This window comes from Dunckerocampus dactyliophorus, chromosome 15, assembly GCF_027744805.1.
Source record: "Dunckerocampus dactyliophorus isolate RoL2022-P2 chromosome 15, RoL_Ddac_1.1, whole genome shotgun sequence".
NCBI classification, from domain to species: domain Eukaryota; kingdom Metazoa; phylum Chordata; class Actinopteri; order Syngnathiformes; family Syngnathidae; genus Dunckerocampus; species Dunckerocampus dactyliophorus.
This window is the reverse complement of record NC_072833.1, coordinates 21059136-21082491: the sequence shown is the minus strand read 5'-3', so window position 1 is coordinate 21082491 and position 23356 is coordinate 21059136. Positions and strand designations below refer to the sequence as shown.

The 23356-nt window shown below is 41.0% G+C and overlaps 1 protein-coding gene across 4 annotated transcripts; it reads left to right on the top strand.

Annotated features, from left to right (window-relative positions):
* The first annotated feature begins 1184 nt into the window (after positions 1-1184).
* On the top strand, positions 1185-23055 carry LOC129168184 (uncharacterized). Of its 4 annotated transcripts, none has more exons than XM_054753162.1 (5): positions 1185-1383; positions 5886-6011; positions 6116-6232; positions 6392-6545; positions 20189-23055. In XM_054753162.1, exons 3-5 carry the CDS (start codon positions 6218-6220, stop codon positions 21496-21498), a joined length of 1479 nt encoding a protein of 492 aa, XP_054609137.1. In that variant the 5' UTR covers positions 1185-1383; positions 5886-6011; positions 6116-6217; the 3' UTR covers positions 21499-23055. The 4 variants fall into 4 exon arrangements, with proteins under 4 accessions (XP_054609137.1, XP_054609138.1, XP_054609139.1 ...); XM_054753163.1 differs by adding an exon at positions 19771-19807 and having other exon boundaries at positions 5886-6232; XM_054753164.1 differs by adding an exon at positions 19729-19807 and having other exon boundaries at positions 5886-6232.
* Positions 23056-23356: the final 301 nt, after the last annotated feature.

Sequence of the window (23356 nt, the reverse complement as noted above, 5' to 3'; positions counted from 1 at the left end):
AAAAAAAGAACAAACTTTTGCAGAGTTGTTTGTCTGTGTTGCCATGTTTGGAAAGAGGCATGGCTTACTATGTTAGAACCATTGACTTCGGAATTATTGATCCCGGAAGTTTGAATCTGTGAAAATGTATCTAACTTTACTGTAGTCTCTTCAACAGTGTCATGTTCCGTGTTGTCGCTCTGCTGCCGCCTATCTGTTTTCTGTTTCAGTGCACACCAACCCCTAATGACTCACGTGAAACACCTGTGTTCAATTACCTATGCCTTTAACAGCTGCTGCCAGACTACAGACTGTTGCCAGTTATTCCCTTGCCAACCCTGCTTCCTGCTTCCTGCTTCCTGCTTCCTGCTTCCTGCTTCCTGCTTCCTGCTTCCCTACCCTACCCTACCCTAACACCCAACTGGTCACTATTTCCTTGTTGCTATTTTGCCTTATGTGTTTTTTCCTAGCTAATCGTTGTATACTTGCCTGTACTGAATTCCGTTTTCTGCAGCCTCCTTAGTTTATTGTGTGTGTTTTTCTCCTGCCATTGCAGTGTTTTTTGTTAGTGTTTTTGGCCTGCGCCCTGAGTACCTTAGTTATATTTTTGTATTTTTATTGTACCTTTTTGTATTTATTACCTGCGGTAATAAATTGTATTTTTTTACCAAGCGCTGTGTCCAATCTGCATTTCGGGTTCCAACACTTGGCAACAGCCAATCGTTTTACATTACAGTTTTACATTATCTCGCAAAATAGTTTTGCGAGGGAACACAAAACAGTTTCTGAGATCTTGCGAGATAATTTTTTTTTTTTTTTTTACCCATCATAATTTTTTTTCTCCGTGTCCCCTCTGGGGCTCTGTACTTTTTGAATGTCATAAAATCATTAAATATTTTTATTCTGCTGTATCTCATTGTGACCACTAGATAGCAGAGTTTTACCTGTGACGTATTTTGTGGCGACTTTTTTTTCTTTTTTATAATAAAACAAGTGTTTTAATGCACTTGATTGATGCCTCAGAATGTTTATTGCTCCAGCAAATATTGTAATATAAGAAGACTAATAGGCTCATGTTGATATGCTCTGTACTTGATCGCAAGGCATTCCAATATGTTTGTTTGTAAGTTCAAGTAAAAAATATCAATAAAGTTTTTTTAGGGAATGGGGCGGAAATGATGTATTTTGTACATGCGCACTAGAAATCGGTAGCTAAGTGGACAGGCTGCGGAACAGATTTAGCATTTCTATTTGTTTTTCCGGTTTCACCGATGTTCTTGGATTCAAAACACCAACCACCAAACGAAGAGAGTTACAAACTTCCTGGTTTTAAAAAAAAAACTTACGTTTGAGTATATTGGACATCAACAGAAGTAAGATGATTTTGGTTCCAAACGCCAGATGGTAAGTGGTATGTACAACTTTGGTTGTGCTATTAATGTTGTCAGTTCATTTTCAATAACCTATTTAACAAGCTGTTAGCGTAACACCATCGTATCGCTACTCAGTGATGTTTGTTGCGTGACAGCTGCTAAGTTTTCAAGCTGCTATTTCGATTCAATGATCCCGAACCATTGGACGGAGGTACACGACGAAGTAAACAAGTTTGGACATTGTCGTCATGATTAACTCCGCCAGCGCTTTGAAGAAGTTATATCTAATTTGAGAATCAATGACGCCACTCAGCAGTTGGCGGGGGTATCGAGATGGCTGCTTCCAAAAAACATACAGTATCAACACATATCTTTACATGTCTTGATATGCTCAGAGGTGGGTAGAGTAGCTAAAATTTGTACTTAAATAAGAGTACTGTTACTTTAGAATAATATGACTCAAGTCAAATGGAAAGGTTTCCTTCAATAATTACTTGACAAGGCCTAACTATTCAGAAAAAGTGCCTGGCGATTGACTTCTGATGTATTATTCTAATTTTTTAATATCGACGTCAAATAGACAAATGTATAAAATAGGAATGTGCAAATTCAGATATTGCTCAACAATGTCAACTAAATTTAATAAAATAAAAAAAAACAAATTGATGCAAATTCAGCCACAATAAATTAGTTTTGTCACGTGATCACACCCGTGTCTGCAAAGTAGAGAAAAAAAGATGGATAAACTAAATAATGGAGCCAAAGTTGTTTTATATTTATTTTGTGATTATGCGTTGCTGGAAAGACAATAGCAATAGTTCAGTGCGAAACCTTGCATTTTAAATCATGATAATATTACTTCATTGCTTCGAGCTAGTCATCCCATTTGTACAGCACTTGTCAATGAGGGTGCTTTAAAATTGCCTTCATATATAGATTTTTAGTATTAATAGGTTGTTTGGCTATCTACAAGTTATTTTTTTTTATTTATCATTATTATTCATTTATATCTTAACTGGAGGGTTCACGATTCTCTTCATTAGCCAAGTCAAACCATTTCTTAACTATTCTTATTTTAATAGTTATGCATTAGTTTATAGAGGATCTCATTTGTCGATAGAAGTTTGTGAATTTTCATATAAATATATATATATAAAAAATATATAAACGTCTTGGTAGCACACTGATAGGCAGTCATCTTTGCAAACTTACTTGCTGGACATAAACCCTCACAAACACGCGGGCTATACTCTAGATCAGGGGTCCCCAACCACAGGGCCGTGGCCCAGTAACGGTCCGTGGGCGGGGCCGAACTGGGCCAAGGAAACCTTTCGGGCGCAATGATAAAAAAAATACACATACAAAAAAATACTTTTGTAAATAACTAAATGCAATTTTAAGTAAATACAGATCGATTTTGGAAATATGGGCCATTATTTTTGTTAAAAAAATAATATAGTTATAAGTTTTTGCATGTTTGTTTGTTGCGAGTGAACCACTTTGTTTGACAGTCCTTGAACGCACCATTGTACGTGCACTAGCCCTCTCCCACTCTGCACAGATTGTCAACTATACTGCATTTTTATCATTTTTCTTTCACTTCATATTTGCTTTGAAATGCTGATACTGTTATGCGTGAGTGCGCGGTGGACCACAAATTGCAGCAGCAAGGTGAGTGATGACAGTTCTTTTAATAGTCTTAGGCGGGAGCCAACAGAAAGCGCTGGAGTCCGTGGGTAGCGGAACTCCAGGAAAAAGGGTGTCCACACAACATAAACTATGCAAAAGGCAGAACAAGGGGACAACTGGAGCACCCAGCTGTAGAGACGCCGAAACTTGGGAATGCTAGAGTGGAGATGCCGTGAATGCTCTGACCAGCAGCAAGGAAGGAACCGGCGTCTCACAGCTGCTCCTACTCAGGTATAAGTAGGAGGGAGGATGATTAACTGCCGGTGTGTCCAGTTGTCCCTGCTCCTGCTGTGCGCCCAGCTGTGAGAGAGAGAGATAGAGAGAGCGAGGCGCAGCAGCACATGACCGTCACAGATACTCTGGAAATGCATAACGGTAAAGTTTAATGATGTTAATACGTGTGATGCTATTGTGTATATTTGTTATGTGCACAGCATCAAGTTAATTCATGCTAGCACACTGGCTGTTACCACACACATCAAGCAGCGGCGCTATGATCTTCTCTCTGAAAAACAAATTCCAAGCTTATAGTGGTGGATGGTGGGTCTGTATTCACTTTGTGCTTTTAATTTGATGTTGTTCCTGTCTTTGCTTTACACAATACATACTAAATTAGATAAATTACATCACTATACGAACCACCCCACCACCACCCGGTCCGCGGAGATTTGTGGGAACACGAGCCGGCCCGTGGGTCCAAAAAGGTTGTGGACCACTGCTCTAGAAGATGTCCCAGAAAGACACAAGTCATCATGGTCCTCGTTGTTGTTACAGCAACACCACACACTCCTACTCAACTAGTGCATATATTTTACACGTTGGTCTAGTGGTTAGCATGTTGGCCAACACAGTAACAGTCTGGAGATCAGGAAGACCTGGGTTCGATTCTCCCATGGGCATTTCTGGCGTGGAGTTGGCATGTTCTCGCCGTGCGTGCGTGGGTTTTCTCCGGGTAATCCGGTTTCCTCCCACATTCAAAAACATGCATGTTAGGTTAATTGCCGACTCTAAATTGTCCATAGGCATGAATGTGAGTGTGAATGTTTGTTTGTCTATGTGCCCTGCGATTGGATGTCCAGGGTGTACTCTGCCAGTTGCCCAAAGTCAGCTGGGATAGGCTCCAGCATGCTTTTTTTCTATAAATGCCCAGACAGATTTTCTAACAATAAATAATCCTTTGTCCTTACAATATAGCACTTGTTATTATGTTATAAACGTTAGTACTTTAATTGTATTGATATTAAGTGGAATAGATCAACAGCGGTAGCATAATTTCTTGATTCTTTGCTATTATGGCAGAGGAAATGCATGACATCAACAGTACTTCAGCACATTATCAATGAGTATTGTTAAAAAAAAAAGTTCCTCCAAAGCTGTAAGTGTATATACATTTCTATTATCCATTTCTTTGTGCATGGTCTGTTGTCCTTCAATTTGTCTTGTGAATCAATTTACTCCCGGAATGTTCTGAACAGAAAACACAAAATCACATTAACAACAGTCATGTAAAAGCATAAATGTTAACATTTGCTAATAAAATAAAATGTGCATTATGTCCACATACAATACTACGTAACTCCATCCTGTCCGTTTACGTATTTGTAGTACATAAGTATCTGTGTAGGCTCTCAGTCGTACAGGAGTTGTCCAACGAGGGAAAGGCTTCTTGAGACGTCATCTGTACTTCTGTGAAGAAGGTGTCGGACGTTTCGCTCCTCAGCCGAAGAGCTTCGTCAGCAAACTAACAAGTTCTGGTAGCCTAGGCCTTAAATACAGTAAGAGCGGGCGGAATTGGTGTGCCAATGCCCTCCTGCTATTGGTTCCTTACACTAAGACTGGGAGGAGTTGTGGTCTAATCCTCTCCTACCATTAGCACCTCCGAACAAAGGGAAGTGTAGCTCCCTGTAGTTGGGTATGAACGACTCTGATACTGGCTCGTTAGCATCTATTGTTTTGGCTCGGCCCTGGCTCCACCTCATTTGCATGACTAAGAGCTGTGGGTTTTGGTCTCGGTAACCTGCTGAACACAGGGTCCAAATTAAACCTCAAACCACCATTCCGATTCAATGATGGGTTCTGTTGTTTGACAAAAATAGCTTCCTTTTTACTCCTCTTTCAAACCATCTGTTTTCTTTGGCCAAAATCTTTACCTCGCTGTCCTCTAAAGAGTGATTTAGATGGCGCCGTTTCGTTGATCTTGAATTCTCTTGTGGCGGCTCGATTCCCATGTTCCTCCGCATAACTGATAGTTTGCAGTTTAAACTGTGCTTCATATGCCATATGTCTCTTTGTAGGTGCCATTTTCGAAGGTCATTAGCCAAACCGATGTTGTTTTGCACAATGCACATACTGGCGCTATGTACCACCTACTGGGGGCATGCCTTTTGTTGTCCTCTTTTACGCCAACCCTTCCCCGTTTAACGTCCGCATGCTGTCCTCAGTCACGTCCGCTTTACCTCTATATAAACAGCGTGTTGGCAAGAAATGCTTCCAGTCAGTCAGGCGAAGCACTCATCAAAAATCCTTCCATTTATTGATTCAATACATCAATGTCTACATGGTGGTGTTGAGTTTTCTTCTTCTTGAGGGTGGCGCGAGTCGAGTGGCAACCAGCTTTGAGGCGCATTACTGCACCTACCATGTTGGAGTGTGGCTCAGAGTTACGAACGTGATACGGCAACCAGATCGGCCCGATGTCGTGGCGGAAGCCGATATTATCCAATCTTCACAAATACAGCGAATCGGCAGCCGATCCCCATCCTGAAGATCGGATCGGGACATCCCTATTTGTGATAGAACATCAGCTAATTTTCCCCATCTTTTTTTTTTTTTTTTTTTTTACAGATTTAATGGAAGTCACACAGAAGGCTGCTTTCTTAGCAATGCGACCTGGATGTTGAAACATTCAAGAAAAGGCCTGTCCTGCACTCCAACTACACAATATTACTCCACTCTCATCAACTTGAAAGAGTAATATTATATGTGATTGAGTGGTTCACCCTGAAAAAGGACTGCTGACTAATGAAGCAAATCAGTGTTTTGGGAAGCCCAAAATAGTCTCTTCTCCGTCTCAGAGGCACTGTGAAGACAGTTACCCAGTCAGCCGTCAACAGAAGCAGACTGCGAGCAAAGCAAACCCAGGAATTAGACTTCATCAGCGACCTCGCCTACTGCCGATGACATCACATGTGGTCAGTGCAGATTTCAAATCCTTATTAAATGCACCATTTTCATCAGAGAAGACCTATGCTAATTTCTATACAAGAGCCCATTCAAAAAATATCTTACCATCTGCTTTAGATTGTGGACAAAATCTAGACTATGCTCATTCAATTGTTTGTGGGCAACAGATGTATTCTCCACCACTATCAACATGTGGACCTTTGTCAACTGGAGGAACAGAGCCACCGACAGATAACCAAATACAAACCCTGATTGCTGAAAAGCTCGCCTCCTTTAGGACTCGGAACGACAATATTCATGGCTCTGCAACCACTCACAAAGGTACATCACTTTGGACAAATGTTGAGCACTTGACTGTTGGGAGTTGCACACATTGAAAAAAGAAAAGCTTGAATGAGGTGAAAGGAAAGGCTGGTGAAATACATCCCAAGTCCAAATAGGATTACACTTATTTCGGTACATAGTCACTGAGGATGTAACGGTACACAGTAAAATCGAGTCCCATTTGGTCTGCCATTCACTTGACAATCCACCTTATGAACGGGCGGGTTTTAAATACATTTTGTACGCGCACGCTGGCTTGTCCAGACTAGCGAAAAGCCCTCCCCATGACGTAATACCCCATTTACACTGTAGTCAGGGACAGTGCCTTAAAGCGGACGAAAAGGCGAGGCATTCGGCGACAGAGTAAAGGACAGAGTAGTGTTCATATCGGAGAGTATCGTATCGTATCGTGTCAGGGATGTGTGAGGTGACTTGGACCGGCTGGATCTCGTAACTAAAAGTAATGTAAAACCAGAGCAAAAATACCACATTAATGCGCCATTCCCGCATATGGCAATCGTTAAAATATGTATTTCAGAAAACACTATGACTAAGATTGTCCATCATAACAGGAAAAAAGTTCAGAAAACGCCACATTTCCGGCGTTAACTAACAAGCTGTTGCTCCCGTCGAGTGGAGCAGAGTAAACAGGCTCCAGTTTACAGTGAGCACCAAGAAGCACAATTTATACCAAAATTACAGTTTAAACATTCTTGTAACTCGAAAATCTCTTCCCTGAGCTACCACCTTATCGTGGTGGAGGAGTTTGCATGTCCCGATGATCCTAGGAGCTAAGTTGTAAGGGGCTTTTATACCCCTGGTAGGGTCACCCCTGACAAACTGGCCTGGGAACGCCTCAGGTTCCACCAGGAGGAGCTGGACGAAGTAGCTGGGGAGAGGGAAACCTGGGCTTCCCTGTTTAGGCTGCTGCCCCGGCGACCCGACCTCGGATAAGCTGAAGAAGATAGATGGATGGATGTAAACATGAAAGTCATTTTTTCTGTATGCTACATCAATATTATTATTTTTCATTCGACAATGTTGTTTATCTGAGAATTACCTACCAGTAGATTGCAATTGCATTTTCATACTTCTTTAAAAAAAATCATTGAATAGTAAATTTGGGGTGAGAATTTGAGGAAGAAAAAGTCTCTACGCACAATGTTTTTCTTTACGTTATCAAAAGATGTGAAAGATTATAATTAGCCGGTACATAGGTGAAACAAATAACTCTGCTTGGGAATGATTGAGAGTCCAGTAATTGGTCAACAGTTTTGACACTTTTTTGTTGTTGCAGGAAACAGAAATAGAATGTTTTACAATTAAGATTAATATAGGATATTATATTATAAAGCCATGATATTATAAAGCCATTAGTTGTTTAATAAAAGTACTGAATGTATTTCCAGCTGCAGTCCTTCGTTACACCATGTAGTGTGACAATTCTAATACTGTATAAATTTACTTTTGTCACCCTTTAAAGGAAAACTGCACTTTTTTTGGGGAATTTTGCCCATCCACAATCCTTATCACATGAACATGTCTTTCTCTTTTCTGTGCTTTCTAAAGATATAAAAACAGATAAAAGAGACAGCTCAATACTGCACAAAATGGGACAGACCTATGCAGCCGACAAAGGCCGCTATTAAAACACCTCCAAAATCCTCCAACAAGGTTTTATATACATGTACATAGCATGTAGTGACATGGATGGATGGAACTTCCTTCCTGGGCGCATTGATTCCGCATAGCAACATAGAAACGAACGCCTACACCTAGCATTTACTTTTCCAAACTCAAAAATAAAATGACGCGCTGTGGGAGTGTGTGTGGTGAAGCTAGTCGCCGTGTGGCAAGCTGTCAATATGGCAGTAATGTAGTTCGATCGGCATAACAATGGTAATAATAATAATAATGCTGCTTAATATGCACGTCACATTATATGTAAATGGAGCGTTGTTGGCGCTTTTTGGATTTTTTTTCCAGAAGGCTTATGTTATTTTGTACATTATGTGCATTCTTAGCTCTGTCTTTTTTATCTGTTTTTGTATCTTTAGAACGCACAGAAAAGAGAAAGACGTGTTCATGTCAGAGAAATAATCTACTAAATATAATAATCTAGAGAAATAGTCTATTTTGTATCAAAAAGGTATTTATAGCACCTGCCTTGATTTATTTATCACCCCTTCTTAATGAAATGCCCCTCCCCCTGCCCCACCCACCCCAACCCCCCTTTGTTTATGCTGGTAAAGGTCACAGGTCACATTCCATAGTGCTATAAAACCCTAAGACCAAAAGGGTTTGGCTGTTATTAAACGGCCATCTGATTGAAGGGACGTCATAAAACAAACAAACAAACAATAAAACAATAAAGTCACACCTGCGTGACAGAGATCAAAGCATCAGGAAGCGGACATCTGGAAGCCATAAAACATGAAAGGGGTAAGGAAACAAAGGATCTGGAAGTCATAAAACAAACAATCATAAAATTAGAATCATGCCCACGTGACTGTATTTTCTTCCAGCTACGGGTGGGGGAAGCCCCAATCCCATACCCCTCCTCTCCTAACTACCCCCCTCCAACCCCCGGCCCCCAAGACGTCCTCCAGCCTTATCTGAGTGTGTCTCAGCATGTGTGACTGGGTCCGAATACCGCCCCCTCCAGCCTTTCTGTGTGTCTGGCAGTGTCTCAAAAATGTAGTTTTTCCATTTAAATAATACAAACCAGTAAAGCGCTAAAACAGTCAAAACAATGCATCCTTAGCTACCACATTCCCATTTAAACAATACAAACCAGTAAAGCGCGAAGACAGTAAATTGCAAACTCTTTTTTTACCACTTTCTTGTATTTTAGTCCACCCAATTTAATACTTTTACAACTATAGTCTATATTTATTGTTTTTAAAAGACCAAATTTATGATGTGCTTTTACAAAAATCATTACATCCTTAGCTACCAGGTTTCTATGGCAGCTATTTTGTTAAAGATTATATTGTGTTAAAAAATATCATGATTACCTGTCAGCCGTCCATCCACCAGCCTTGTTTCTCCAAGAGCAAAGTAGAAATACCCCATCTAGGCCACTCCCCCCAACCAGCCGATACAATTATTGTTGAAAAAACAGAGGTATCAGCTTGACGTGCGTGCGTGTGCGTGTGTGGGTGTGTGTGTTTTACTCTGACCACGGACAATGTAGCATGTAGGGACATGCCCTATTTTTTAAAAAAGTCTAACGTCATCACAACGTCAGAGGTTGGGGGCCGTGTAGGACCGGACTCGGTAAATAAAACACATCTCCAGTGTTCGCACTCCACACATGATACAACCCGTTGTAAAGCTGCGGTAGAAAATTTGGATCATGGACAAATCAACACCCAAGGGAATAATCAGTGAAACACCGGTCTCTATTTACCATAGGGACTGTGATGACGTCAGAAAAACTCCACGCAAAACAGTCATGTGTTTACAGCGAGTGCAAAAGCCTCCATTTCAGCTTTGAAGTACATACTATATAAGAAAAACAGAAATTACCTCGGATGTTGAAAGGATGTCTACATCCTCCCACCATGTCTGCTTCAATGTTGATCAAGTCTTGCAGGAAAAAAAACAATGTACATTGCACTCAGTGAGGACAACGTTTTATTTGTATTCCTTCTTTTTACGTCTATTTTATTGATTTATTTCCAAACGCAGTATCAGTATACTGCAAATGCTCAAATACATGAATGTACTATATTCTATTTATTTATTTCCAAACGCAGTACCAGTATACAGCAAGTACTCAAATACAAGAATGTACTATATTCTGTTTATTGTACTTATTTATTTATTTCCAAACGCAGTACCAGTACACTGCAAGTGCTCAAATACAAGAATGTATTATATTCTTCCGAACGTATATGACGGAGTAGAATATATATTCACCGTCTTAGATTTATTCCAGTAATGTGAGTGACAGAAACAAAAGACAAATAACACCCTTGAGAATGGAGACAGTCTTGACATCAGAAGGGGTTGCTCAGCTCAAGAGGGTCTCTCCCCCTCAGCCTTTGTCCCCCCTTATCTAGTCTTTGTAGAGCTTTGATCAACAGGGCTCCTCTTGGAACTTCTTCTCCTAGCTTGTTTGTCGTGAACAAACATCCTGTCTCGGTTCCATTCGGTGTGACTTCTCTCGGGAGTCCATCCTGACCGCATCCCCATTTGGTCTGATTTCTTATGCTAAAGTGTATTGCATTGTGACGTCGTCCTCTGAGCATGATGTATTCAACTTGTAGAGCTTTCCTCACACAGCCATGCTATCCCTGCAGTGTCTTATCTTTTAATCAGCACTCTAGTGTTATGAATGTCTAAAGGAAGGTAGACTTACAACTTGCAACCATTTGGGCTCTGTTAATAAAAATACAAAGTCTAGAACATATAAAGTTTATCTAAAACGATAGTGACTTTGTTAGGTATGTGTCCTTCTGAAAGCCTTTCCTACAAAGGAATGTCTTGATTGAAAAGTGTGAATGTTGGTTATTAGCAAACCTAATTGTCCTGATGCATACATTTGACATTACATTATCCCCTAAAGGGGATGCAAATACTGTACATACTTTATGTTTACATATGACCAATATTATATGTATTATCACCATATATATATATATATATATATATATATATATATATATATATATATATATATATATTAGTCATTTAATGCACCCGGAGAGATTGGTTAGAGGTTGTTATTATTGTTATTCATTGTCTAGTTGTCCACAGCTGTCCAGATATGATGTTTTGTATGAGTTCTATTTATTATTTTCACTGTGTCTTTTTTAATCACAGTTAGTTAGTACATATGTGTACTATTCATTTTTGACCTATCTATTACTTCTTTCATAATTTTTTCATTTTTATTATAGTTCGAACATTGCGTTCAAGGGGTTGGTAATTACACAATATGCATGCTACCCGTGCATTCTGTATGAAATCCTACAGAGGTACTGATATGATGCACTATGGTGTGCTACTTCAGTTACACATTTGACGAATACATGCACCATGGCTCGCTCAAAAGAGCTGTCTGAAGACCTGCGATCAAGAATTGTTGATTTGTATAAAGCTGGGAAAGGATACAAAACCATCTCTAAAAGTCTGGATGTTCATCAATCGACAGTCAGAGAAGTTGTCTTCAAATGGAGAGAGTTTGGCACTGTTGCTTCTCTCCCAAGGAGTGGCCGTCCACCAAAGATGACGCCAAGAGTTCAGCGCAGAATACTCAGAGAGGTAAAAAAGAACCCTCGAGTGTCTGCTAAAGACTTACAGAAATCACTAGCACAGTCCAATATCTCTGTGAACACATCAACTACAGTCAAACCTGTCTTAGCGGCCACCTTTATAGAACGGCCACCTGCCTATAGCAGCCACTGAAAAATCCCCCGCAGCAAATTTATATGTTATTGACCCTGTGTATAGCAGTCACCTGTCCAAAGCGGCCAGCGGCCACCCATTTTGTCTCCCTTGGTCAATATCTGACCGCATATAGCGGCCAAATTAACGACTCAAGTAGAAGCTTCATGCACGAAAAAGTTTCGTTTTTCAATCAATGAAGCCGTCGTGTGTAGACTTTAATTACTGAGTCCGAGCTCAGTCACAATCATTCACAAGATCCACACAAACTGTCAGTTGTTCCACATAAAAAAGCCGTCTTCTTTTGAGCTTGCTATTTCCTGGTCAAACATGTAACTTTAAGAGCATTTGCACCAAAACATTACCGCAAAGTAGGCTGGGAACAGGATGTGCTCCCAGCGACGCTACAATAAAAAAAAAAAAAAACGCTAGCATGCATGCGGCAGCGGGAGCAAAACTGAGTTCGGTTGTACTTAATTGAAGTATTTTAGAATGTACTCACGTTATTTTTGATCAATCCTCATCCACAAATCCATCAAAGTCCTCATCTTCTGTATTCGACACAAAAAAAGCCGTCTTCTTTTCCGCTCGCTACTAGTCTGTTAACTTGTCAGTGTTATTCAGCTCCGAAGCAAAGAAGGAAACTTCTCCTGTTGCTTCTGCCAACTTTATTTATTTAACGCGGCCACCAGATAGCAGCTCAGAACACACACACATCTCTCAGAATCGTCTCTCCTTCCTGCTTGCCCACAAGGCAAAGGTTAAACAAACCCCACTACATAGCTGTCCAGCCAATGGCTGTAACAAGTGACACCGTTTATTTCCTGGTGTGAGACAATGTGCACTGGTCAATACAGTAATGCCGCTTGTTGTGGGGAAGGAGAGACTCACGTCGCCGATGCACTTTAATCATTTTATTAACAGCGGAGAACACTGCAGGACTTTACATCCACGCCAACATAAACACACTTCCCAACTCTCTCGACACTCACAGCTAGCACTGAGCCTAGCTCTCCTGCTCAGGACGCCCACCGTCACTTCCCGTCACTTCCTGATGAACTAAAGCTGTAATGACACTCGTCAAAAAGTAAAATAAAAGTAAAATATAAAAAACAAGCATAAGACATTACTAGCACAGCTTTGTTCTGTGGGTCGTGGATATATTCTATCAGTTATTATTAAGCCTCTAGCTTCCTTTTAGTAAGTAAAAACCTTGGCTATGATTGCACTACGATGTCATGCAGACCTACAAAGTACACTTGGAAGAACAAGAGGTGAATAAATGTATTGCAACTGATGTGAAACTAATGAGGGGTAGGATTAAATAAGCTTTGCTTCTTCCTACTCCTTTTTGGACACGCAAAATTGTGAATTGTACTATGTGATGTGCTACTGTTTGACTCATGCATGTTCAGGATGAATTAAAACCATGAACCATGATAATAACAAGCCTAGTAGTGCTGTACAACTTTTATCCGCAGTCCGCAGTGCCCTCTACTCGTCAACATTATTATTATTTTTTTCCCTTTTTTTGTTTTTTTTCCTCTACTGGTCAACATTCAAACTGGACGGCAATCTGTCTACAAGTATAGAGGCCACCTGTCTATAGCGGCCACTTTTGCAGACTCCCTCGAGTGGCCGCTATAGACAAGTTTGACTGTACATTAAAACAATGGCCAAGAATGGTGTTCATAGGAGGACTCCACGGAGGAAGCCACTGCTGTCTAAAAAAAAAAAACAAAAAAAACATTGTTGCTCGTTTAATGTTCGCAAAAAGGCACTTGGACACTCCACAGAAGTTTTGGCAAAATATTTTGTGGACTGATGAAACCAAAGTTGAATTGTTTGGGAGGAACACGCAACGTCATGTGTGGAGGAAAAATGTAACAGCTCACCAACATCAACACCTCATCACCACCGTGGAGCATGGTGGAGGGTGCATCATGTTTTGGGGCTGTTCTGCTGCCTCAGGGCCTGGACAATTTGCAATCATTAATGGAAAAATGAATTCAAAAGTTTATCAGGATGTTTTGCAGGAAAACCTGAGGCCGTCTGTCAGACAGTTGAAGCTAAAAAGAGGATGGATGCTGCAACAAACAATGATCCAAAACACAGTGGTAAATCAACTTCAGAATGGTTTCAGAAGAACAAAATACACGTTCTGGAGTGGCCAAGTCAAAGTCCAGACTTGAACCCCATGTGGCATGACCTCAAGACAGCGATTCATGCCAGACATCCCAGGAATCTGACTGAACTACAGCAGTTTTGTAGAGAAGAATGGGCCAAGATTAGTCCTGATCGATGTGCCAGACTGATCTGCAGCTACAGGAAGTGTCTGGTTAAAGTTATTGCTGCCAAAGGGGGGGCCACAAAATATTAAATGTTATGGTTCAGTTACTTATTCCTCCCCCTTTTGTCATTGTTTGCATGCTATTGTCATTAAAATACGAAAACATATAAATGTTTGGGTGGTTTTAGTTAAAGCAGACACTGTTTTTTTCATCTGTGTGATTTTGACAAAGATCAGATCACATTTGATGGTGATTTTATGCAGAAATGTGAGAAATTCCAAAAGGTTCAGATACTTGTTCATACCACTGTATGTATGTATATATGTATACAGTGAAACCTGTCTTAGCGGCCACCTGTATAGAATGGCCACCTGCCTATAGCAGCCACTGAAAAATCCTCCGCAGAAAATTTACGTGTTATTGACCCTGTGTATAGCGGTCACCTGTCTAACGCGGCCAGCGGCCACCCATTTTGTAGCCATTGTTTTAATGTACAGTCAAACTTGTCTATAGCGGCCACTCGAGGGAGTCTGCAAAAGTGGCCGCTATAGACAGGTGGCCTCTATACTTGTAGACAGGTTGCCGTCCCTTGGTCAGTTTGACATAAAAAAGCCGTCTTCTTATTTTGCAATGCCGCCCTGAAAAGATTCAATGACGGCCAAAACGGTAATCTTCCCACTTTGCAATGCCGTGAATAGATTCTAAAATAGCCAAAACACCTGAATAAAACATCTAAAATATCACTTAATTGCCGACTAATTAGAGATGAGAAGCCCATTCAATAAGAAAGGAGCGATGGTATTGTTAGTTTACGACGATCTTCGCACCTCCTCCGCACTCAGTTGTTCACGCACACACCCATTTATGACTGCTTCACGCGTATCCTGTACATATATCCTCAGGCTAGTTCACAAAAATTTTTATTTCTTGCTTTTAAAATCGTGTTTAAAAAAAAAATCAAAGATGGAAATTTGTGACGTTCTGCTGGACAGGAGCGAGCGTCCCCTGTCCTGCGCTCTTATTTGGCGGGCTGTGCCTTCTCCGGGGAGGAAGAGGCAGCCGCTTCATGCCTCGTGGCCGCGCAGCTGCGGTCAATTGACATTTGTGGCAGATAAAAGGCCAGCGCCGTCGAATGTGCGGCGCTGGTTCATTGTTGTTATTGATATTACTAGTTTCCTCACCGGAGCTGTTATCTAGATTTACCTACCTGTTTATGTGTCAACAGAACGTTTTCCCCTATGTCTCTTGGTTTTGTGGCAGTCTTTTTGTGAATACATGTTAATATGTGTGTGCACAAATTCAAAATGGCTGCCAACCTGTCTATAGCGGCCACCTGTCTATAGCTGCCACTTTTGCCGTTTCCCTTCAGTGGCCGCTATAGACAGGTTTGACTGTATATATATATATAAAAACACTGAAGGGAAACGGCAAAAGTGGCCGCTATAGACAGGTTGGCGTCCAGTTTGAATGTTGACCAGTAGAGAAAAAAAAAATGTTGACCAGTAAAGGGCACTGTAGGACTGCGGATAAAAGTTGTACAGCACTACTAGGCTTGTTAATCTCCACCACCCACAGAACAAAGCTGTGCTAGTAATGTCTTACGCTTGTTTTAAATATTTTAATATTTAAACATTACAGCTTTAGTTCATCAGGAAGTGATGGTGGGCGTCCCGAGCAGGACGCCAGTCAGTGTGGATGTAAAGTCCTGCAGTGTTCTCCGCTGTTAATAAAGCGATTAAAGTGCATCAGCCACGTGAGTCTCTCCTTCCCCACAACAAGCGGCATTACAGTATTGACCAGTGCACATTGTCTCACACCAGGAAATAAACGGTGTCACTTGTTACAGGCATTGCCTGGACAGCTATGTAGTGGGGCTTGTTTAACCTTTGGCTTGTGGGCAAGCAGGAAGGATACACGAGACGTGTGTGTGTGTTCTGAGCTGCTGTCTGGTGGCCGCGTTCAATAAATAAAGTTGGCAGAAGCAACAGGAGAAGTTTCCTTCTTTGTTGGAGTCAGGTCGCCCTTACTACGTTTCGGAGCTGAAAATTCCACTGTAGTAGCGAATGGAGAAGACGGCTTTTTTTTGTGTCGAATACAGAAGATGAGGACTTTGATGGATTTGTGGATGAGGATTGATCCAAAATAACGTGAGTACATTCTAAAATGCTTCAATTGAGCACAACCGAACTCGGTTTTGCTCCCGCTGCCTTTTTAAAAAGCATTTTAAAAAGTGTTTTAGCGTGCAGGCAGTATTGTATTGTATTGTAGCGTCGCTGGGAGCACGTCCTGTTCCCAGCCTACTTTTTGGTAATGTTTTGGTGCAAATCCTCTTAAAGTTACATGTTTGACCAGGAAATAGCAAGCTCAAAAGAAGACGGCTTTTTTATGTGGAACAACTGACAGTTTGTGTGGATCTATTGAATGATTGTGACTGAGCTAGGACTCAGTAATTAAAAATTGAAAAACGAAACTTTTTCGTGCATGAAGCTTCTACTTGAGTCAGTAATTAGGCCGCTATATGCGGTCAGATACTGACCAAGGGAGACAAAATGGGTGGCCGCTGGCCACGTTAGACAGGTGACTGCTATACACAGTGTCTATAACATGTAAATTTTCTGCGGGGGATTTTTCAGTGGCCGCTATAGGCAGTTGGCCGTTCTATAAAGGTGGTCGCTAAGACAGGTTTGACTGTATGTGTGTGTGTATATATACAGTGTATATATATACAGTATATACACACACATGTATAGACCAGGTCGCATAGGCGCCCGCCCTCAACCGCCGCCCAAAGCGCAATGCACCGGACCCTTATGCTTGCCCCCGCAGGTGGTGGGTCTACGGGGAGGAGATCCCGTGTGACTTGTTCGGGCTGAGCCCGGCCGGGCCCCACGGGTGAGAGCGGTTGAGACATTCCGACTAGATATAGTCGGACTCACCTCGACCCACAGTTTGGGTTCTAGATCCAAACTCCTTGAGAGGGGCTGGACCTTGTTCTACTCTGGAGTTGCTGCAGGGGAGAGGCGGCGAGCTGGTGTGGGCTTATTAATAGCCCCCCGGCCCGGTGCTTCCGTGTTGGAGTCATCCCCAGTGAACGAGAGGGTCATTTCCCTACGCCCCTGGGTTGGGGAAAGGGTCCTGACTGTCGTTTGTGCGTACGCGCCGAACGGCAGTTCAGAGTACCCAGCCTTCCTGGAGTCCATCAGAGGGGTGCTGGAGGGCACCCCAACTGGTGACTCCGTCGTTTTGCTGGGAGACTTCAACGCCCATGTGGGCAATGACAGTGTGACCTGGAGGGGCGTGATTGGGAGGAACGGCCTCCCCGATCTCCGACCCGTGCGGTGTGATGTTGTTGGACTTCTGTGCGAACCACAGTTTGTCCATCACAAACACCATGTTCGAACATAAGGATGTCCATAAGTGTACATGGCAACAGGACACCCTAGGCCGCAGGTCTATGATCGACTTTATAGTCGTATCATCAGATTTATTATTTTTTTGTTTATAAAAAAATTGTTCTTTATTTATTTATTTATTATTGTTATTATTATTATTATTATTAATGCATATGTATATATATATTTAATTTTTTTTGTTGTTTTTTTTTTGGGAGGGCTGTCTTACCATTATCTATTATGTATTATCCTGACTATGACAGAAAACATGACATGGAATGCAGGAAGTGAACTACATGTACTGTACTAGATGTAGAATGGATGGGGGGTAGGATTAAATAAGCTTTGCTTCTTCCTACTCCTTTTGGACATGTGGAACTGTCAAAGAATGATTCATGAGATGTATTCCATTGTAACCTTCATGTTCAAATAAACTAAACCAAACCAAACCAAACCAAACCAAATGGTTGCAAGTTGTAAGTCTACCTTCCTTTAGTCATTCATAACACTAGAGTGCTGATTAAAAGATAAGACACTGCAGGGATAGCATGGCTGTGTGAGGAAAGCTCTACAAGTTGAATACATCATGCTCAGAGGACGACGTCACAATGCAATACACTTTAACATAAGAAATCAGACCAAATGGGGATGCGGTCAGGATGGACTCGCGAGAGAAGTCACACCGAATGGAACCGAGACAGGATGTTTGTTCACGACAAACAAGCTAGGAGAAGAAGTTCCAAGAGGAGCCCTGTTGATCAAAGCTTCACAAAGACTAGATAAGGGGGGACAAAGGCTGAGGGGGAGAGACCCTCTTGAGCTGAGCAACCCCTTCTGATGTCAAGACTGTCTCCATTCTCAAGGGTGTTATTTGTCTTTTGTTTCTGTCACATTGCTGGAATAAATCTAAGACGGTGAATCTGAAATCTACTCCTGCTTGGTGAGTCTTAATTTAGAAAATAAACGAATACGTTCGGAAGAATATAATACATTCTTGTATTTGAGCACTTGCAGTGTACTGGTACTGCGTTTGGAAATAAATAAATACAATAAACAGAATATAGTACATTCTTGTATTTGAGTACTTGCTGTATACTGGTACTGCGTTTGGAAATAAATAAATAGAATATAGTACATTCATGTATTTGAGCATTTGCAGTATACTGATACTGCGTTTGGAAATAAATCAATAAAATAGACGTAAAAAGAAGGAATACAAATAAAACGTTGTCCTCACTGAGTGCAATGTACATTGTTTTTTTTCCTGCAAGACTTGATCAACATTGAAGCAGACATGGTGGGAGGATGTAGACATCCTTTCAACATCCGAGGTAATTTCTGTTTTTCTTATATAGTATGTACTTCAAAGCTGAAATGGAGGCTTTTGCACTCGCTGTAAACACATGACTGTTTTGCGTGGAGTTTTTGTGATGTCATCACAGTCCCTATGGTAAATAGAGACCGGTGTTTCACTGATTATTCCCTTGGGTGTTGATTTGTCCATGATCCGCAGCTTTACGACGGGTTGTATCTTGTGTGGGGTGCGAACACTGGAGATGTGTTTTATTTACTGAGTGCGGTCCTACACGGCCCCCAACCTCTGACGTTGTGATGACGTTAGACTTTTTTAAAAAATAGGGCATGTCCCTACATGCTACATTGTCCGTGGTCAGAGTAAAACACACACACACGCACACGCACGCACGTCAAGCTGATACCTGTTTTTTCAACAATAATTGATCGGCTGGTTGGGGGGAGTGGCCTAGATGGGGCATTTCTACTTTGCTCTTGGAGAAACAAGGCAGGTGGATGGACGGCTGACAGGTAATCATGATATTTTTTAACACAATATAATTTTTTAACAAAATAGCTGCCATAGAAACGTGGTAGCTAATGATGGAATGTTTTTTGTAAAAGCACATCATAAATTTGGTCTTTTAAAAACAATAAATATTGATTATAGTTGTAAAAGTTGTGGTAGCTAAGGATACAATGTTTTGACTCTTCGCGCTTTACTGGTTTGTATTGTTTAAATGGGAATGTGGTAGCGTGGGCATGATTCTAATTTTATGATTGTTTGGTTGTTTGTTTTATGACTTCCAGATCCTTTGTTTCCTAACCCCTTTCATGTTTTATGGCTCTCAGATGTCCGCTCCCTGATGCTTTGATCTCCGTCATGCAGGTGTGATTATTGTTTGTTTTATGACGTCACTTCAAACAGATGGCCTTTTATACTAGCCTAACCCCTTTGATCTTATGGAATGTGGAAATTGAATGTGACCTTTGACCTTTACCATCATAAACTGAGGGGGGTGGGGCATGTCATCAAGAAGGGGTCATAAATCAATCAAGGCATGTGCCATAAATAATATTTGACATATCTCACATAAGGATTGTAGATGGGCAAAATTCCAAAAGTGCAGTTTTCCTTAAGAGGAATCAGATAATCAGACCTGTGTTCATTTGAATAGGAAGTGGGGAATCAGGTTCTAAATGGGCCAACTAACGTGTGTACTGAACTTAAGATACTAGCATACTAACAGTCATCTCTTTACATCCACAGAATGTCCCCCAATTAGGATGGAAGTCGCTACGACTAACACACAGAATCAAGAAGACTGTCCAATGGTTGAAGTCACAAAGCATTCCTCTGGTTTCATGGTCAACAATAGCTTACTACAAAATGAAAATAAGCCTGTTTGGTCAAATGTGAGCAGTAAACCAGAACGTTGTCAAGTTGCTTATACCAAGCCAAATGTGTTACCAGTCAAAGTCACAAACACCGTATTTGAAAGTAAAAGTGAGGAGACGTCCCTTATTCAAATGATAAAGGATCCACAGTATGATGACATTTCAGATGATGACGGAGAAATACTCAAAATATGTTGCGAAAAGTCACAGTATGAGGACATAAGTGATGATGAAAGTCCTACATTTGGGATCCCATCGCCAACTGAACCAAACATGTCACTATTAAACAGTGACACCTACAGACAGGATGGAGCCAAAGTACAGATGATCATTTCAGGTGAGATTGAGGAGGTAAGACAAATTCATCAGTCTGTTTCGCCAAGGAAATGTCAACTTGAGGAGCAGGAAGACAATGCCTTTTATGTTATTCCTCTACACATTTTGTCCCTTAAATATGAACCCCCAAAAGAACAACATGACTTTGTCATGATTGACAAATGTGCAATGAAAGAGACTAGACAGCAAGGTGGACCAGCACCACCTCTAGAACCTTTATTATCCCCCTCTGCTTCTTGTTTAGAGATCTATGATTCATCTGAACTATATCAACAGGTGAACTCTATGAAATTTGCTGACCATTTTGAAGTACTTGAGGATGACATAGATGAGAGGAAAGATGCATTTCAAAAGGAGGGACTGCTGTACGTTGATCTTGACAGTTGTGAAACTGAAGACAGTTGTGATTACTCTTCTTCATCGGAACACAATTATTTGACTGTGTCGAAGCATTTGCTGGAAAGGACAGTGCCACTGTGTTCTGAGGATGAAGATTCTCAAATCGGACAGCATATTGAGCACAAAAGCACAACAAAAGTGGAACAAATGCAAACAGGTGTGGGCTGTAAGAATGTTGCACACAAAGCCAACAAACTAACTGATGACTTGGTTACAAACACGGTACATATACTTGATTCGTCAGAGGATGAAAATGATGTGCAACTGACTGATGAGACCACAGATTCTCTGCATGTGCAAATCAATACACGAGGAAGTGTTACGAATCTGGACTGTGATGAAAAAGAACAACATGGTCATGTAATAAAGGGGAAAAAAAGATTTCCCTCTGGATCACTGGACATCATTGATGACTATTTTGTGCCGCATAAAAAACATCCATCTTGAATTGAAAATGAACCATGGCTGTAGCAATTGCTTATATCAACAGTCTTGTGTGACTTATTCACAATTAAATTTGAAGGAAAATCATTTAAGTTTTTTTTTTGTCCATTTATATTATACTATATTCTGGAGTGATTAGGAAACAGAGTTCTTGCTCCTTCACATCGAGAGGAGCCAGTTGAGGTGGCTCGGGCATCTAGTCCGGATGCCTCCCGGACGCCTCCCTGGTGAGGTGTTCCGGGCATGCCCAGCCGGGAGAAGGCTCCGGGGCAAACCTAGGACATACAGGAGGGATTATGTCTCACAGCTGGCCTGGGAACACCTTGGTGTCCTCCCGGTGGAGCTGGAGGAGGTGGCCGGGGACCGGGAAGTCTGGGCTTCACTATTGAAGCCACTATTGATTCACTACTGCCCCCATGACCCGGACCCGGATAAGCAGAGGGAAATGGATGGATTCTTGCAGCTATATTTTATTCTGTGATGGAAATAATATCGTATAAAATGTCACACATCATCTTTTACAACTCTTTATTGCATTCTGTAACTTTATTACATGCAACGTAACTAAGCATTTAGCAAGCTCAAGTATCATCTTTTGATCAATTTCTTAAGCATACATACAAATGACCTGAGCAATTACTTGGACCTCTGTTAGCGCCATCACATTTGCACACTGAAGTATCACACCTGTCCAAAACCTGAGAACTTCCATTCTGTGCTGTTTTGTATATGAGTGGGTTCAAAAGAACAGCAAGGCGGATGTTACAATGTAGCTTTCTTTATTTTCAACCTCAGACAAAACAAGCCATAGAACTATCATTCAGTTCATCTGAATCTTGTGGAAATTAATTTTCCGTTTTTTTCGTTTCCATTTATTGTGTTAATTATGTATACTTTCATTCCCTTGCTGTTGCAGCAGCCTGTTGTGACACTTTCATCCTGGAAATGTACTTGAAATTGATGCCATATTTGTAGTAAATGGTTTGGTTTGGTTTAGTTTATTTGAACATGAAGGTTACAATGAAATACATCTCATGAATCATCCTTTCACAGTTCCACATGTTGAAAAGGAGTAGGAAGAAGCAAGGCTTATTTAATCCTACCCCCCATCCATTCCACATCAAGTACAGTGCATGTTATTCACTTCCTGCATTCCATATCATATTTTATATAATAATCAGTGTAATAATAAATAACGGTAAAAACAAAAAAACAGGCATGACAGAACAATCACTGTGATGATCAAAACTCTTCTGTCTTGTATTTAGCAAACATCAACTGCTTGGATTGTTTTTTGAATTTGCTCATCTCTGTACATTGAGTTCCTTGCTTATCCGTTCCGTAATTTAATTCCACATACAGAAATGCTGTGGGTTTTCAGTGTTGTTCTCGCATATAAGTGTTTTAAGTTTAATTTTCCCCTAATATCAAATTTCTCCTCTCTGAGAAATACTGTATGAGGTTTTCGGGTAACGAATGATTATTTACTTTATGCATTATTCTAGTGGTTTGAAAGAGTACTAAATCTGCAAATTTTTATATCTGTGATTTTACAGTAAAGACGCGTTTCAGACCGAGTAGAGTGCATTTATGAACATTGGTCAAAACTGCCCAACAATACATCCTAGCAGCACCAAACCACATTCACCATGCAGAGGGTAAGAAGCTACACCACATACATGAGATTTCAGCCGATCGCACCTTCTGCTGGATTGCAGTGACTAAATCTAACAGTTATTGCTTAAAAATGCGTTTCAGACCAAATAGAGTGTATTTATGAACATAGGCCAAAACTGCCCAACAATGAACCAAATATGCACCAAACCACCTAAAAAGTGCTTTAAACACCTGCTGAGGCCAA